We start from the raw sequence: 16,810 nt of genomic DNA on the forward strand, positions 1-16,810 counted from the left end.
CATTTTGAAGGGGAACATCTAGTACACTTATCCTGACTAAAGTTGGTCCTCGCGTGCCAAAGACCCTGATGATGACGCCGGCCTGGGATCCACGATGACCTTCGTCCTGCCGTCCTGCTGGTCTTGGTCTTGTTGCACCGAAATGGTTACCTTTGCTTGATACCCTCGCCTGCGCTTGCCCCCTTTGCACCAAAGAGGAAATAAGGACTCTGCACAGGCCGGCGCCTGCCTGGCGCCCGCCTGGCCTTGGTCGTCATGGCTTGCGTCACGGGCACCTCGCGAGGTACCCCGCCTTGATCTCTCCGCCTCCTCACGAGCCAGCCTGATGAGGCCGTGCCTGAGGAAGTCTCTTGTCGGCCTCCCCGCGAGGCTTGGCCCCTCGCGAGGGTCTTGAGCATGTGTTGACGAAGATGGGCCATGCTGGGCCACCCCTTGAGCCACGCCGCAGGCCACAGGCAGGCAAGTCTGGGTACTCCCGTTCCCAGAACACCGACAGTAGCCCCCGGGCCCAAGGTGCGCTTGGACTTGGCTTAGCAGAGATGCGAAGAGGCAAGTGCGAAGCGCCGCGGGCCCCAATAGCCCGCGGCCTTGGGCGCCGTGTGGCGGTTGGTTGGACGTGGGCGTCCCTGTTCCCCCACGCCTCCTTATTTTGCACCCCAGCTAGGCGGACCCGCTGTTGCACACAATCTCCCCTCTTCTCGCCGCTCGCGCGCCTCCTGCTCTTCCTTCTCTCGAGCTCCAGCCTCCGCTTCCAATCCAATCTCGCATCCTCTCCCTTCCTGTCACCATGGCTTCGACGAAGAAGGGAAAAGGGCCAAAGCCTGTGCCCTCGCCCCGCCCGTCGCCGTCGGTGGCTCCTGCTGTCGACCGGTCGATCATACTCAACCGGGAAGGCTCGGACAAGGTCAGTTCTGCCATTGCCACCATCTTCAACGAGTGCGGGAGGACAACGGTCTGGCCCGCGTCTCACTTCTCCATTGACAGAAGAGTCACCGAGGTCCGGTACTTTGCCGACGCTCTGTGGGCGGGTCTGGTTCCCCCCTTTTCCGATTTCTTCAACGTTGTTCTTTCTCATTACCAGATCCACATGATGCATTCGGGTCCCGAATCCATTACTCTTCTTGCCGTTTTCGCTTTTGTCTGCGAGGCGATGATGGGCATTCCTCCTTCAGTTGCCTTGCTGCGCCACTTCTTCTCTTTGCGTCTTAGCGATCCCACCCAATGCTCGGGGTGCGTGAGCTTCCTTGCCGCACCAGAAACAGCGGCTTCGGGAATCGATTTCAGCCTTCCTCCGCCTGCAGCCGGGTTCCGTGAGCGGTGGCTATACGTGGATGCCGGGGTGTCCAACCCCCTGCTTTCGGAGCCGACCATGCCCGCTATCCCCAATTTTGGCTGGGGCCAGGAGACGCTCACGAGCCCCTGGCTCGTCTTCATTTGGCATCGCTTCGTGAACTTGAGGGCGCTTGATGTGACAGCACCCAAGGTGGTGAAGGAGTTCCTCCTATGCCGCATTGCCCCTCTCCAGTGCCATTCGCGTCGGATGTGGTCCTTCAGCGGGCGTGAAGACCGCATGAGGCTCCAGGAGGAAGATCTAACACCTGAAGTGCTGAGGAAGGTTCTCATGATCCTAACTGGCGACCCTTCTCCTGGCAGCATCCGGCATGGTGGCGCCCTGTTGTACCTTTGCTCAAACAGGGGTGACTTTATGAAGCAGATACCCAGCTTCGACGAATGGGGGCTGCGCCCTGCGGGCCTCAGGGGACCTCGCGAGAACCCAGTTTTGGTGGTTGCCCTTCCGGTTGCCCACGACGGTCCTTCCTCGAGTGGTGGAGCTGGGAGGCAAAGGGCGTCGGGGGCTGAGGGGGCCACCGTCGGGACGGCGACGCCACGCGGTACTCCTGAGGCGGCAGCTCCTGAGGCCCGCCCTGTGATGGATGAAGGTATCGAGCCGTGGCCCGCGGCTCCCGTGGCAGAGGCCCCCGAGGCCCCGGCCACCCTGAATGGTGCGGCATCCGGCGGCGTGTGCCAGGGCGATGCCCCCGACGCCGGTCATATTGGCGCTTCTTCCTCATTGCAGGCTGACCCTTGCGCCGAGCTCCTGGGCCGCTTCCGCGTGGACTTTGAGGCTCTCCGAGAGAGAAGGGAGGCCTTGGGTGATGATTACCCTTGCCGCCTATTGAAGTGCAGGAAGTACTTCGCCACTGATGAGTAAGCCTTTCCCTTTCTCTGCTTCTTACTTTCCTGCTGCTTGAACTGATCATTGCCCTGCAGGGCCCTTCCTGCCAAGTTCACGGAGATGACTGAGGAGCCATCCCTCCAGGCCTCGCCCTCTCCACCTTCCCCAAGTGCCCCGAGCTCCAGCACTGCCCTTGCGGTGTGGCCGGTTGGAGAGGCAGGCCATCCTGTGATGCGTCCTGATTATGCGCACCTCGCGACCATCCTTCGCGAGCCCTCCTGGGGCATAGCCAACCTGCCCTGGGCTCTTTGACTGGTTGTGGATGGCGACTGGCTGAGGTCAGCCTTATGATCTTCCTTGGAGGGCGAGCCGGTTCCGGGCCAGGCTTCTGGCGAGGCGCGTCCGGCCATCGCGAGGGCGCCAGGCCCTAGCCCCCTGCCCAGAGGGGGCGTGCTGGTCCATGGCCCTCCCCGCGCGCCCGAGGCGGAAGGTGATGCGGAAGACGTGCTCGAGCGCGCTCGGGAGCGCGGCGCCCTCCGCCAAGGGTTCCTCCGGAGGGCGGCGGACGCGGTGAGCCGGCTTGGTGTAGAGCTCGCTGACGAGGACGCATGTCTTGAGGCTGAGGGCCTGCACCTAGCTGAGGAGAGGCGCAAGCTGAAGGTGGTCGTTTCTCTTGCGCGCCACCAGCGTGACCTCGACAATGAGAAGGCCGAGGTGTCGCTGGGAGCTTCTCGGGAGGCCTGCTCCCGGGCCGTCTTGGAGGCTCAGGAGGCTGACCAGCAGCGCAGGGTCGCAGAAGAGTGGGCGTGGGAGCTCCGGGCCTGGAGTAGCTCCCTGGAGCAACAGGTGGAGTTGCGTGAGGCAGCCCTTGCGTCGATGGAGGGGGGCTCGGTCGATCGGGCAGAGCTTCAGAAACGTGAGGATGCACTGACGCTGGAGGCCACCGAGCGCACCCTGGAACTCGAGCGATTGGAGACGAGGGAGCGCCTGGTGGCGCAGGCGGAGGATGATGCTGCCGCGAGGGAAGCCCAAGCCTCAGAAGAGGTTGATCGCCGGGTGGCGGCGGCCGCTCGAACCTCGAGCGCGAGTTCGAGGAAAGGTTGTAGTTGATCAAGGTCGAAGCAGAGGGCAGGACCGCCGCCCTGAAGGCCAAGCTGGATGAAGTGATGCGGCATGCGGACGCTGCCGGGGCCGCCCTCGGTGCGGCACAGGCGGAACTGGCTTCCTCCCGCGCCGAGGTGCTTCTTCTCCACCAAAGGGTGGACGCGGCTGAGGCCGTTGCACGGCGGAACAAAGACGAGATACGCCAGCGGCAGACCCTGGAGCACGTGCACAGCCCCATGCTCCGCGAGCTCCGGGAAAGAGCTAACACGGCGTTGGGTATCATCTGTGAGGCAGCCTTTGGGGAGCCTCGTATGGTTAACTATGCTGGTAACCTTCAGTTCTTCACCGATGTGGTGACGCAGCTGGAGGTTCGTTCGGGCATAGCCGACAGGTTGGTGGAGGAGAGGAGTAGTGCCCTACTTGGGTGTGCTTTTTCTCGTGTCTTCAGTCATCTTCAGAACATGGCCCCCCACTTCGACTTTGATGCCGCCATCGCACCGGTACCCCTGGCGATCCGGGACAATCTGGCGAGTTGGGTGGAAGACAACGTGGACGCCCTTGTTAGGGCCTTCACCGCTGATGACGATGGGGTGGTCGTAGCTGCTGATGGGGGCGGAGTGGTGAATGGCCCAGGTGCCGGTGACGACGGCGTAGAAGGCGACGACGAGGCCAGCGACGCCAGTGGCGATTCCGGAGGTGTCCTCGAGGATGCATTGGGGGATTTATCCGATTGACCGTGTGTTGTTCCTGCTTTTACCCTGCGTAGAGAGAGTTTGGGCTTGGCCCAGGAGGTTGTAAGAGCATTTTAGGAGGGGGGCCCTCATGTAAAAACTTGCAGTTAGCGTATTTGTAGACATGATATCACACGTGTGCCTGTGCCAGGCGGCTGGTTCATGGCGAGCCAACTAGCTTGTTTACCTTTGACCCGCGTGGGCTCTGAGCTAGCCTGCGGAGGACCGTGGTGTCCTAAGTGTCTCCGGAACGAGCCTGTTGAACTTGCAAGGAGAACCTCCTGAGAGGGCGTGGCGACAGCAGTCTGGGCTGCGCGCATGCTGGGCCTAGCTCGGCTCGCGAGGGGCTCACGAGGGGAGGCGACTGAGGGCGGATGGACGCAAAGCGGTGACCAGAACGCGAGAGATTGCTCGAACGAGACTAAACACCCCTTCCCCCGAACACACGCAAGTCTCAAGCTCAAATCCAACTTAAATCCGAACATGGAAAAGCAACAACCAAGGGGAAAAGCAAGGAAAGCAGAAAAAGCCGCGTCCGACACCTAGTCTAGTCTTCGACGTCTTCTCACCAGCGCGGAGCTAAGTGCTGCCATTGGGCGTGGGCGGGAGCCCCCAAGGCCTGAGGGCGGCTCTCCGGAGACTCCGGGGCGTGTACAACCCCACTCATTATTACGTGAGAGTGTCACGGGGCGGCGAGTTTCACAGGCACTAGGCCTTCTTCACAGGTACCGGCCTTGCTTCATATCACCAGACGAGGGCCCCGCCTTGCGCCACACTCTATTGCCATCGACGACGGCCGGAGACCGAGGACGCCGTCGATGGGATAGAGCGGTCGCCAGCGGTTCCCCCGACGACCACGGGTCCTCTGCCAGGGGTAGGCCGTGGGGCACCTCCCCGGCAGAGGGCCTACCTCCTAAGGACGACTTGCTCCGAGCGCCGCGTGGGCGAGGCCGGATCTCAGCCCCTCTTCTGCAGCCCCCGGTGCCCTCCTCCTGAGGGGTGGGGAGCTGCTGGATTGGGGCAGCCACCCGCTGCGACGACCTGTACCTCCTGCAATCCATGGTTAGCGTATGCCTGTTCCTGAGGGATGAGCGGTACCCGATAGTCGCTGCCTCCGGCGCGGTCGACGGGGCCTTCCCTGGGCTCCTGAAAGGGCTCAGCCTCGGGCGTTTCTTCTCCCAGCCTGGGCCGAGGAACTGGCCATGGTCTTCCTCCTGCGCGTGTCCTTGATCCATCATGTGGGGCACATACGCCTCCGGGGCCGCCGCCCCAAATGCCTCGCCGTAGTGCCCCATGTGCCACGCAGTTCTGCTCATGGTGCCAACCTGGGAGTGGTAGCGCGATGGCTCACCAGGACCGTGGGTTGTGGTGGATCCCCCTTCGCTGGTCGGAGGCGGAGGCGGCACCATTGGTGGCCAGGCGCTGACGACCAGGTTGGCGTTGGGGTGGCCCTGGAATCCGCTTGGTGCTGTGCGGGCGCGTGTGGGGCCTTCGTGCGATCCGCCTTGGGCCTGAGACGGCAGCTAGGTGCAGAAGGGGTGAGCCCCCGAGGCGGCGGAGCCCAGGAGCTCTGCCACCCGCTCCAGTAGCACATCGCGGCCGCCCTCTAGCAGCCTGCATTGCAGTAGCTCTCGAGCTACCGTGAGCGCAGCCCTTGAGTTCGCCTGCTCTCACCGTGAGTACAACGCCGTGGCCGCGGCATGGCTCGAGGCCCTGGCTGCCGACCGCACCTGCCGCGGCGTGAGAGCTGGTGTTGTCTAACCGCGTCGCCCGCGGCCCGCAGCGCCCTGCGGACCGCGGGCTGCCTGGGGCACGGGGTTGAGGTCGCCCTGGGCAGGCGGCTCTGTGTGGGCGGGCCAGGTCGCCCAGGGATAAGGATTGCCCGTTGGGTCGCTGGACATGATGACGATGATGCGACGGGCGGCGAAACACGAGGCGACGGAAGGCAGATTCCGGCGCACCCCTACCTGGCGCGCCAAATGTCGGATTTAGGGTTCCGACAGACCCTCAAGGTTCGAACACTGGGGTGCGCGCGGAGATCACACCTCCAGCCTACCCATGTCTCACCGCCTCGCCAGGATCTAAAACTACACGAAGAACAACACAAGGGACACGAGATTTATACTGGTTCAGGCCACCATTGTGGTGTAATACTCTACTCCAGTTTGTGGTGTGTGGATTGCCTCAGTGGCTGGTGAGGAACAGTACAAGGGAAGAACAGCCCCGCGAGGGTCTGTTCTTGGCTCGGACGATGAACTGCTAGGGGAGTTTAGTCGCCTCTCTTTCTCTCTCTCTATGTCTCAGATGTGGATCCGATTTCTGATCCCTCTACCCTGTGGGTGGCTAGTCCTATTTATAGGCGAAGGCCCCGGGCCTCTTCCCAAATATTGAGCGGGAAGGGCGCCGACAATTGGCCATTTTGAAGGGGAACATGTAGTACACTTATCCTGACTAAACTTGGTCCTCGTCCGCCAAAGACCTTGACGATGACGCCGGCCTGGGCTCCACGATAACCTTCGTCCTGCCGTCCTGCTGGTCTTGATCTTGTTGCACTGAAATGGTTGCCTTTGCTTGATACCCTCGCCTGCGCTTGCCCCCTTTGCACCAAAGAGGAAACAAGGACTCTGCGCAGGCCGGCGCCTGCCTGGCGGCCGCCTGGCCTTGGTCGTCATGGCTTGCGTCACGGGCACCTCGCGAGGTACCCCGCCTTGATCTCTCCGCCTCCTCACGAGCCAGCCTGACGAGGCCGTGCCTGAGGAAGTCTCCTGTCGTCCGCCCCGCGAGGCTTGGCCCCTCGCGAGGGTCTTGAGCATGTGTTGACGAAGATGAGTCGTGCTGGGCCACCCCTTGAGCCACGTCGCAGGCCGCAGGCAGGCAAGTTTGGGTACCACCGTTCCCAGAAGGCCGACAGATAATTTTCTTTGTGACATATCTAAAAGCATGTTATTATTTGTTGTGAGATAAATCTTTGTAAAAACTATAATAACCTTGTGGCAAGGTCAAAATAGCCATTCTTATGCTTTAATTAACCTTTTTAAATGCAGATGACCATATACATGCGCATACATTCATCCCTACAAACACGTGCACACATATTCTATCCCTATGAGCACCTCTGAGATACTGAGCCAACACAATATTTTAAGATTGATGAAGCCATCACAGGCACCTTCGTAGTTAACGGAACGTCTCCTCTCACTGCACAAACATCGTCGAAAAGCCTAAACTAAAGGCCTGTTCGGAGTCCCTCCGCTCCACAACCCATCTTCCGGAGCAGACAGAGTTGTAGTTGAAAATCGTGGAGCGGGGAAACAGCTACAGGCGGAGTTGTAGTTGAAAATCATGGAGCGGAGAAACAACTGCTCCACATATTCTGTTATTTCGCGGAGCCGATGGAGTTGTAGTTGAAAATCATGGAGTAGGGAAATAGCTGCTCCACAGATTCTGAGATTTCGTGGAGCCGGCGGATTGCCGAACAATTCCTAAATGCAAGAAAAATACAAGCAACAATGCTAAGTCCAGGACATAAATCCTAGTGGACTGGTTCCACGACCACAAGAAAACTAATCATCTGAGCTACGCTCAGTTCGCTGCCTTAATCCACGTTTGAGAACACATTATTCCCTCTTTGGCTATTTTTTCAGAAATTTGCATTCGTTTAATCTTAAATAAACTTAAACATACATTCGTTTAAACTTCACCTTAATCTGATCATCATAAGAGGTGGCCAGTGACAGCTGCCATTGCTCCCAAAATCCTCAAACCGCAAAAACCAGGGGAGCATCCTCTGTCTTCCTCCTCTGCCTCCTCCCTTCTCTACGTCTTCCTCCTCCATCCCCTTCCTCGTCTCAACCCCACTGCAACTACAGATCCACCTCGCCCTCGAGCGGCCTCCCATGGCGTCGCCCTCCGGAAACCCTAATCCCAACCCCAACGTCCCCTTCGAGCTCAGCAGGCTCTTCAAGCCTCCCCCAAACCCTAACCACCTCACAACCGTGCCGACCCCCACTGGCATCTTCCCGGGCGCCCCGCCCGGCGCGCCGATGGCCACCGGGCCGCCGGGCCCCTACTCCTACCCGCCCGCCACCCCGCCCTTCCACCGCAACCCGTACCTCAATTACCCCACCGACCCCAACGCCGTCCACCTCCCCGTCGCCGCCTTCGCGAACCCTAACCCCGCCGCAAACCCTATCCCTAACCACAGCCCCGGGCCCAATCCGGGAGCTCGGCTCATGCAGCTGCTGGGCAACACCGCGCCCACCCATCTCGAGTCCGTGGTGTCCATGCCGCCTACGTCATCGGAGTTCTCTGGCGGCCCGGTGGCGCCGCTGCCAGCGATGCCGTCAGCACCGCCGGCGAGGATGACAAGCACAAGCAGCAAGATGCCCCGGGGCAGGCTGCTGGGACCGGGGGACAGGGCCGTGCACGACGTGGACTCGCGGCTGCCAGGGGAGGCGCAGCCACCACAGCTGGAAGTGACGCCCATCACCAAGTACACCTCGGACCCGGGGTTGGTGCTGGGCCGGCAGATCGCTGTAAACCGAACGTACATCGTGTATGGCCTCAAGCTTGGCAACATCCGCGTGCTCAACATCAACACCGCACTCCGCTCGCTCCTTCGTGGGCACACACAGGTATGTCTTCTGTAGACTGATCGTACCAATAACTTTTTGCTGTTGAGTAGTTTATATGCTCAAGTGCCTTGTTGGAGCCCGTGATGTTAGTGCAGATTTGTTGCTCTATGCATGAGCTCCCTATAAGCATTAATTTGTGTGGCGAGGAAACGGTGTGATGCTATGGTGTAGACTATGCCTCAATCATAAATTCATTTCCAATGATGATGCATGGAAATTGATTGGTATAAACTAGATACAGATTAGTTCACCTGAAAAAGTGAAGTGTTGCATGGTGTATATACACAAAACATGCAATCTCAAAGTACGAACTCGCGCTGGATCTAGTGTTGTTCCCTACGTACCGGGGGCAGCAAATCTGGACTCTTATATTGCATATGATGACAGTCGTATTCCAGTCTGAGGTCTTGACTACTAACTATTAACTAAATATGGGTGGAATATTTATTGAAAGGTTATGTTGTCAACTGAAATAATATGGTGCTACGTGCAGCAGAAATCCAAAGGGAATAGCTAATATGCTTGCTGCATAAGCCAGGTTCAGGTTATTAATGACTAGTCATATTTATAGTCCACTGGAATTAATTCTTCTTTCTCATACTGACGGGACGGGGTCCATTTGTCATCGGTTATCGTACTTATATAATATGAGTTGTACATATCTAATTTTCAGCGCCAATTTTTTATTAGTTCTGTATTTGTCTTGTTTCACGAGGTAATGTTGATTTTAGTTCGCATGAAGGTGCATTTCTTTATAAAATTTAGCGTGGCCTTATTTTGTTTGCTGCAGAGGGTGACGGACATGGCTTTCTTTGCAGAAGATGTCCATCGTTTAGCAAGGTACTTCTATCTATATATGGGACCTTCTGGATGCCTTTTCTTATAATTTTAGGGTAGCTCTGTTGGGTACCTTTGCTACTGTGCCATCATTTTATTGGATGGTGCTCACCTGACAGAAGGGTGTAGTGCCCTCCAGTTATTGCACACCATAGCTGGTTTCATCACTAACCCTTCTCTTTCACACAAATTAATATTTTGTTTTGCTTCTCGACAGTGCAAGCGTAGATGGGCGTATATATGTATGGAAGATTGACGAGGGACCCGATGAGGAAAATAAACCACAAATCACAGGAAAGATTGAAATGGCCATCCAGATAGTAGGAGATGCTGGAACTTACCATCCAAGAATATGTTGGCACTCCCATAAGCAAGTAGAGCCTCATCTATACCACCTGTTGCTTTCGGTGTCTTGACTGGTTTTCTGTTAATGATTTATGCACTCATCTTGCAGGAAATTCTGTTTGTTGGAATAGGGAACTGTGTCTTAAAAATAGACACAACAAAAGTGGGAAGAGGAAGAGACTTCAGTAAAGAAGAGCCTCTTAAATGTTCACTTGATAAGCTCATTGATGGTGTGCACTTGGTCGGTAAACATGACGGGGATGTCACAGATCTGTCCTTATCTCAATGGATGACTACCCGTCTGGCTTCAGCATCAAAAGATGGCACGGTTTGTACAAGATATCCTGTTATTGGTTAAGAAACCTTTACTTCATGATAGGCAATAGCACAGGAAATAAATAGTTGGCAAAGCAAATGATCGTGAACATCCCGCTTAAACTTCAGTTCCATTGAACATTCAAGTTCAGATTTGTTTCGATTTAATTGATAGTGTCTAAAATGTTTGAATATGCTGTCCAGCTCCACTTTGAGCTGTATGCAACTAATGCATGCTAGGACTGCTGATCTTAGTTCAGTTAATTTTTGTTATCCTGCTAGACATGGGCAAAAATGCCATTCTCGTAGAAGTTTCTTCTTTTGTGATGGGTGATCTGGGAATAACCTACCTGTTCTTTTGTTGGCACCATGTGACCAAAAGATACTCTCTGAATCTGTAGATGCAGTTTATAATGTGTACTGTTTATTTTGGCAGGTAAAAATCTGGGATGATCGCAGGACAGTGCCTTTATCTGTGATGAAACCGCATGATGGTAAAGCTGTTTATTCGGTTTCTTTCCTTACAGCACCAGAGCAACCAAATCATATAAATCTCGTTACAGCGGTATGCATTCTTCTACTTTTTCACACTCTAACTATATTTGCTGTCATCTTTAATCACCCTCAGCAGCATGTTATTCTGTAAACAATGAATAACCACAACACAGTTGCCCAGTTCATATAGGATTGGTTGAAGTCTCACCATGCTTAAACATCATGGCAGTGCCTGAAAACTGGAGTTAAATAGTGCAGAAAGGATCACTGTTTCCTAATTATAGTTTACATAGGTTTTCCTGTTATCAGTATGTCGTTACGATAAACAATGCATGGACACTCTTGCAAACTTGGAAATTAATCTTGCATATGCCTTCATTTAGCATAATTCTTTCATGGTGTTAACTTTTGTGAAATATCGCAGGGGCCTCTCAACCGAGAAGTAAAAATCTGGGCTTCCTCTGATAAGGAAGGTTGGTTGTTGCCAAGTGAATCTGAGACTTGGAGATGCACTCAAACTCTGGAACTTGTGAGTTCTCTGGAAAATAGGTTTGAGGAAGCATTTTTCAACCAAGTAGCAGTGTTGCCACAAGCTAGCCTTATTTTGCTTGCGAATGCCAAAAAGAACGCTATATATGCTATCCATGTTGAGTATGGTCCAGATCCTGCTTCTACTCGTCTGGACTATATAGCAGATTTCACAGTTGCAATGCCTATTTTAAGTCTGACGGGAACACATGAAAGCCAGCCTGATGGTGAACATGTAGTACAAGTCTATTGTGTCCAGACAATGGCTATCCAGCAGTATGGATTGGAGTTATCACTCTGTTTGCCTCCTACAGCTGATAACGCTGGGCTTGGTAGGGATCTGGCTATTTCCCATGTATATGAGAGACCTCTAGAAGTAGCATCAGTGGAGCCATCGACAGAAACTAAACCACTGAGTGATCATCAGGGAACAGGTAACACAATAGTAACTTAACACCCTATTGCTTCAGTTAATTAACACTCTTGATGTTGGTATTAAAATTTCATCCCCATTGTCTGTGTACACAGAAGCTGATACTGCTACTCATGTTTCATCCCCAACTCCTTCATCAAACTTGGATAATGCTGGATCTTATGCAGAAGCTGTCTTGAGAAGAGATGCTTCAAGAGGTCCATCTCTTGGTGATCATGATGGGGACAAGTCATCTTTTGATTATTCAAAGAAAAGGATGGATTCTGATGGTACAAGTGGGCAAGGAGCATTTGATAGGAAGGATTGCTTTGGGAATGAAGAGCCAAGAGGTGGCCATGTTGATGGTACAGTTTCAGATCCTCATCCCACGTTTAAGGTCGGAGTGAATGCCACACACTTGATTACCCCATCTGAAATTATTTCAGGTGTGCTCCCATCTGCTGAATCGACTGCTAATGGCAGCCCACAGAATGTAGAAATGGAGTCAAAACTTGTGGTTGAGGAAAAAGCAGATCAAAATATTGGATTTGAGGATGTTAAGGAGACCCAAATTGTTCAAGAGAAAATGGAGAGACTTAACATGTCTTCAGAGCAAACTGTACAGACAATTAGTGAACGCTCGGTAACAACTGACAAGTACAGTGTGGAAGATTCACAGAGATCAGACCCCACACTTCTGAAACAACATTCTGGTGCTCGGGATGAAAATCTTCCAAGAAGAACAGCTGAAGCTACTGAAAACATCAATGGCTCTTCGTCAAGGAACTTGCAGTTACCCTCAGCTACCAAAGAGGAGAAAGTTCTGCATCCTCAGGTTTCTGGGCAGATGTCTCCTATTACAAGCACTTTCAACTCTACTGATTCATCACATGAACATCCAAGCAATACAAACCCTGCCATTGATTCTGTCCCGCAAGTAGCTGCCATTCAAGGAACATTGCAACAGGTGATTACAATAGAAGTTTCTCTCCCTTAGTGTTGAAACTTGTCTGACATTATTCGATGCTGGTAGACTTCAAATGATTTACATCGAAATAGTTGCTAGAAAATGTGCTAAGACTGCAGCCCAGTTAAACATGAACATTTGTTAGATAAATTGAGTTGTGGTTGATCAAAATTTAAAGCCGATATATCAGTTCATCCCCTTTGTTTTGATGGTTGAAGTAATTAAAACAGCTGGAACCTAGGTGTCAGCTTGGCTTTTGTTTAGTTACAAGAATGAAATTGTCACTCACCATTACGTAAAAGGAAATGCCAGTTCCTTCATGTGAGCCGGAATAAGTATGTGTGTTTCAGGTCAAGTAATAAGCCTGAAATTGAGATTCTAACCTGTGATTGTGCATTGTGCATCATTCCTGATCCGCATATTGAACTTCAGAGTTGGAAATAGATCATGGGCTGATCTACTTCTGAGGACTGCTGCTCTCTAACTGCTTGTTAAAATGCCTTTGGACAATGCCAATGCATGTTGCTTGAATACAGCAGCATACAGTTAATGGTGTAAATCACCCGGAAAAAAAATGTTGTAAAACATCCTGGTTGTATAGTGAAAATTCTACTCCCTCCCTTCCAAATTAATTGAGCTTCTAGCTTCGTCCTAAGTAACTTTATTAAGTTTGACCAAGTATATAGAAAAATGTGCTAATATTTACAAAGTCAAATATAGAGTATGAAATATATTTCAAGGCAAATTTAATGAAACTTATTGGTGCTGTAGATGCTCGTATATTTTTTCTGTAGTCTTGGTGAAATTTTAAAAAGTTCGACTTAGGACAAAGCTAGAACTTCCAAGTAATTTGGAATTGAGGGATTAGTTTCCAAGCAAGCGACTGTGCATCATATTAATCTCTAATCTTGATTGCACTGTCCTAGTTTGCTATAATTTCTGAACTATTCTTGTGTTCATGTTGTTCCATAATATGAAAGTATTTTTTGTTACTTGATGCCATGGAAGCATGACACAATTTATCTTGCACAAAGACAGTCTTAAATTTTAGTTCTGATGCAAGGCATTACGATATTGACAATGCTTGTGTCATTGCAGCTTATGGCAATGCATACTGACATGCAAAAGCAGCTGAACGCAATTGTGTCTGCTCCTATTGCAAAGGAGGGCAAAAGGATCGAGACATCACTCGGGCGTAATATTGAGAAGTCCATAAAGGCTAACGTTGATGCCATGTGGGCTCGTATCCAGGAGGAAAATGCAAGGCATGAAAAGGTTGAAAGAGAGCGAATGCAGCAGATTTCTACTCTAATCACAACTTCTGTAAACAAGGACATTCCTGCTATACTGGAGAAATCACTAAAGAGAGAAATATCGTTGTTGGGACCCACCATTGCACGAACAACAACACCTATCATTGAGAAGTCCTTGTCTTCTGCTGTTTCGGATTCGCTTCAGGTTGGGGCTATTCTTGTTGTTCCCTGTATTGTGATTTCCCTCATATTTCTCATCAACTTTTCCGTTTCAGAAAGTTCTCGGGGAAAAGGTTGCGAATCAGCTGGATAAGTCCATAAGTACGAAACTTGAAGCTACTGTTGCTAAGCAGATCCAAACACAGTTCCATACATCTGCCAAGCAGGCACTTCAGGTATGTATCTTTGGCGCTTATATAGTCCTTGTAGATCATTAGCAGCAAAGCTCTTAATTCCAAATGGAACATGGTAAGCGTGATTTGTTTGTGCCAACTTGATTTGTTTTTTCACAGTTATTATGTTTCGTGCGCATTACATATTTAGAATTGAATGGCTGCTGGAACGAACCTATCCTTGCATGGGATTGTGCTCGTTGGAGTTGTTTTTAGGTGTTCTTTAGGAAGATCATATGGGTAGGTGATGTATAAGAATAAGATAATGAAACATTGTATTTTGTGAGCAGATTTGTCGCATAGTGCCATGTAGCATGGGCATATCTCGTAGGCACACATCCATTCACTCCGAATACTGTACCATGCTAATTTAGTCAGCCAAGCACCTTGTAATTTACTATTTTGGCAACCAAACAAAATCTTGCATATCCAATCCCAACTTCTATAACTGTACATACAAAATGAGATTCCATTGGGTCACCAAGCAGCTCACTACATATCTGGATTGGGTTATTACCATGGATGATCATTTTGTCAGCATTGATTTATTGCTTCTTAATCTGGGCCCTGCAGGATGCTTTACGGTCAAGCTTTGAGTCATCAATTATCCCAGCATTTGAACAATCTTGTAAGACAATGTTTGAGCAAGTGGATGGTGCATTCCAGAAGGGCATGTCCGAGCATGGTACTGCTATCCAGCAGCAGGTTGCAGCAGCACATAGTCCATTGGCACAGACTTTAAGGGTAGGCTTGCAAGTCTTTCATTTTGTTCTTATTACATGCAGTGCCAGAGGCCATAAATATGAAGACACAAGCTGGATATATTATACAGTTTTCCCATATGCTGAGTAATGCTCATACTTTCATTCTCATTTGATTTTTTTCAGGAAACAATCAATTCAGCATCATCAATTACCCAGGGTCTTACATCAGAGTTACTTGATGGCCAGCGCAAGCTTTTGGCACTAGTTGCATCAGGGAACCCAATATCACATAATACTAGTGCATTGCAGCCCATCAACGGACCAATACCTAATCTCCCCGAGGTACTAAATACTAAATTTTCCACTCTCTAGGGGGTCTACCTATTTGCTCTATCAGACTGTTTCCATCCTTGGCCTTCTGTATGATTGAATACGTGGGATGTAGTCTTAACCCCCCAGCCCACCACAGTTCATTTGTGTGTTTTCTGAATATTGAAAACATCAAGCATTTGGTTTACTGGTTGTAATTGCTGTTTTAGGCTGATGTTCCACTGGACCCGATGAAGGAGCTAACGAGATTATTATCTGAGCAAAAATTCGATGAGGCGTTTACGATGGCTCTTCAAAGAAGTGACGTCTCCATGGTATCTTGGTTGTGCTCTCAGGTATTCCCCATTTTCTTGAGCAAATCATAGACATACAAACTTGCATCTCATAGTCAATCTCACGAACCCATGCTTTCGTTACACCACGGAGAAACACTTTCATCAGGCTATGTGACCTTTTAACTAGCATATATGTGTAAGTGTGGATACCTGATTCCGTTTCTGGCAGGTTGATTTGCAAGGGTTGTGTAGACTGAACCCCGTTCCTCTGAACCAAGGGGTCCTTCTGGCCCTTTTCCAGCAACTGGCATGCGACATAGCCAACGACACACCCCTGAAGCTTCAATGGATGACAGCGGTCGCCATGGCAATCCAACCAACCCATCAGATGATTGCAGCGCATGTGAGGCCAATATTTGAGCAAGTCTATGGCGTCTTGGCCCGCCAACAGTCGGTGCCAGGAACCACCCCACTGGAAGCGAACAACATCCGCCTAATGATGCATGTAATCAACTCGGTGATGATGACCCACAAGTGACATGATAGGGCGCATTCTGTAACCGCTGTAAGTTTGAACCACCATATGATCTATTTGTGAGCCCGTGTACAGAGGAAGTTTTGAGAAGTGGCTCTTGAACCGGCAAAGTGGCAGTGATAACCTAGAAGGTGTTGTAAATTGGTTATGTTCGAGTCCGTACTTATGGCGCCTACCACCTTGTTCGGTGCAGTGCTTTAGCTCGTTACTTGCATTCCTTGCACATGCGTTGAGACTTGAGATGTTTGTGGCCACCGTACCAGTGTCGTTTGTGAATCCTGTCGCCGACGATGGTAGTTTAAACGTTTCGGTGGTGTGAACCATGGAGCTGCCGCGGCACCGACAATGGCAGTTTGTTTATTTTTTTGTGGTAAAGAGGGAGTTGGGAGGGTTAATTTAGGGGTTCTATATATTGTGTTAGCTAGTAATAGAGAGAAGTGTCCTTTCTTTCTCCGTGCTTGGTCAACGCTAACTATTATACATATAAAGAGAACTCGACATGCTAGCTAGTAAGCAAATGAAGGAATCATTAATTACACAAGATTATCATGAATATATACAAAGAGGAGTGATCTCTCTTTCTCCAAGAGATTGGTCGAACAATAAGTTTTCGTATATCTCTTTCTACAATATAAGATCTCTTACATTCCCTAACATCTAAGGTCAATTTACACATGGTATTCTCCGGTTTTATGTATGACGTGGTTAAGAAAGAATCCGGTCAGATCTAATTTAAAGAAGGGGGTCAATACATATATATGAATGAAACTCAACACA

General features: G+C 51.1%; 1 protein-coding gene across 4 annotated transcripts; it reads left to right on the top strand.

The window, feature by feature from the left end:
- Positions 1-7,758: 7,758 nt before the first annotated feature.
- On the top strand, positions 7,759-16,256 carry LOC123161227 (enhancer of mRNA-decapping protein 4). 4 transcript variants are annotated; one of them, XM_044579077.1, is made up of 14 exons: positions 7,759-8,645; positions 9,436-9,485; positions 9,700-9,856; positions 9,937-10,155; positions 10,579-10,707; positions 11,062-11,599; positions 11,766-11,942; positions 12,024-12,544; positions 13,643-14,002; positions 14,073-14,192; positions 14,763-14,933; positions 15,077-15,235; positions 15,433-15,558; positions 15,728-16,256. In XM_044579077.1, the coding sequence occupies exons 1-14, from the start codon at positions 7,908-7,910 to the stop codon at positions 16,034-16,036; spliced, it is 3,774 nt and encodes a 1,257-aa protein (XP_044435012.1). In that variant the 5' UTR covers positions 7,759-7,907; the 3' UTR covers positions 16,037-16,256. The 4 variants fall into 4 exon arrangements, with proteins under 4 accessions (XP_044435012.1, XP_044435010.1, XP_044435011.1 ...); XM_044579076.1 differs by having other exon boundaries at positions 7,760-8,645; positions 11,694-11,942; XM_044579075.1 differs by having other exon boundaries at positions 11,766-12,544.
- Positions 16,257-16,810: the final 554 nt, after the last annotated feature.

Source organism: Triticum aestivum, chromosome 7B, assembly GCF_018294505.1.
Source record: "Triticum aestivum cultivar Chinese Spring chromosome 7B, IWGSC CS RefSeq v2.1, whole genome shotgun sequence".
Lineage (NCBI taxonomy): Eukaryota > Viridiplantae > Streptophyta > Magnoliopsida > Poales > Poaceae > Triticum > Triticum aestivum.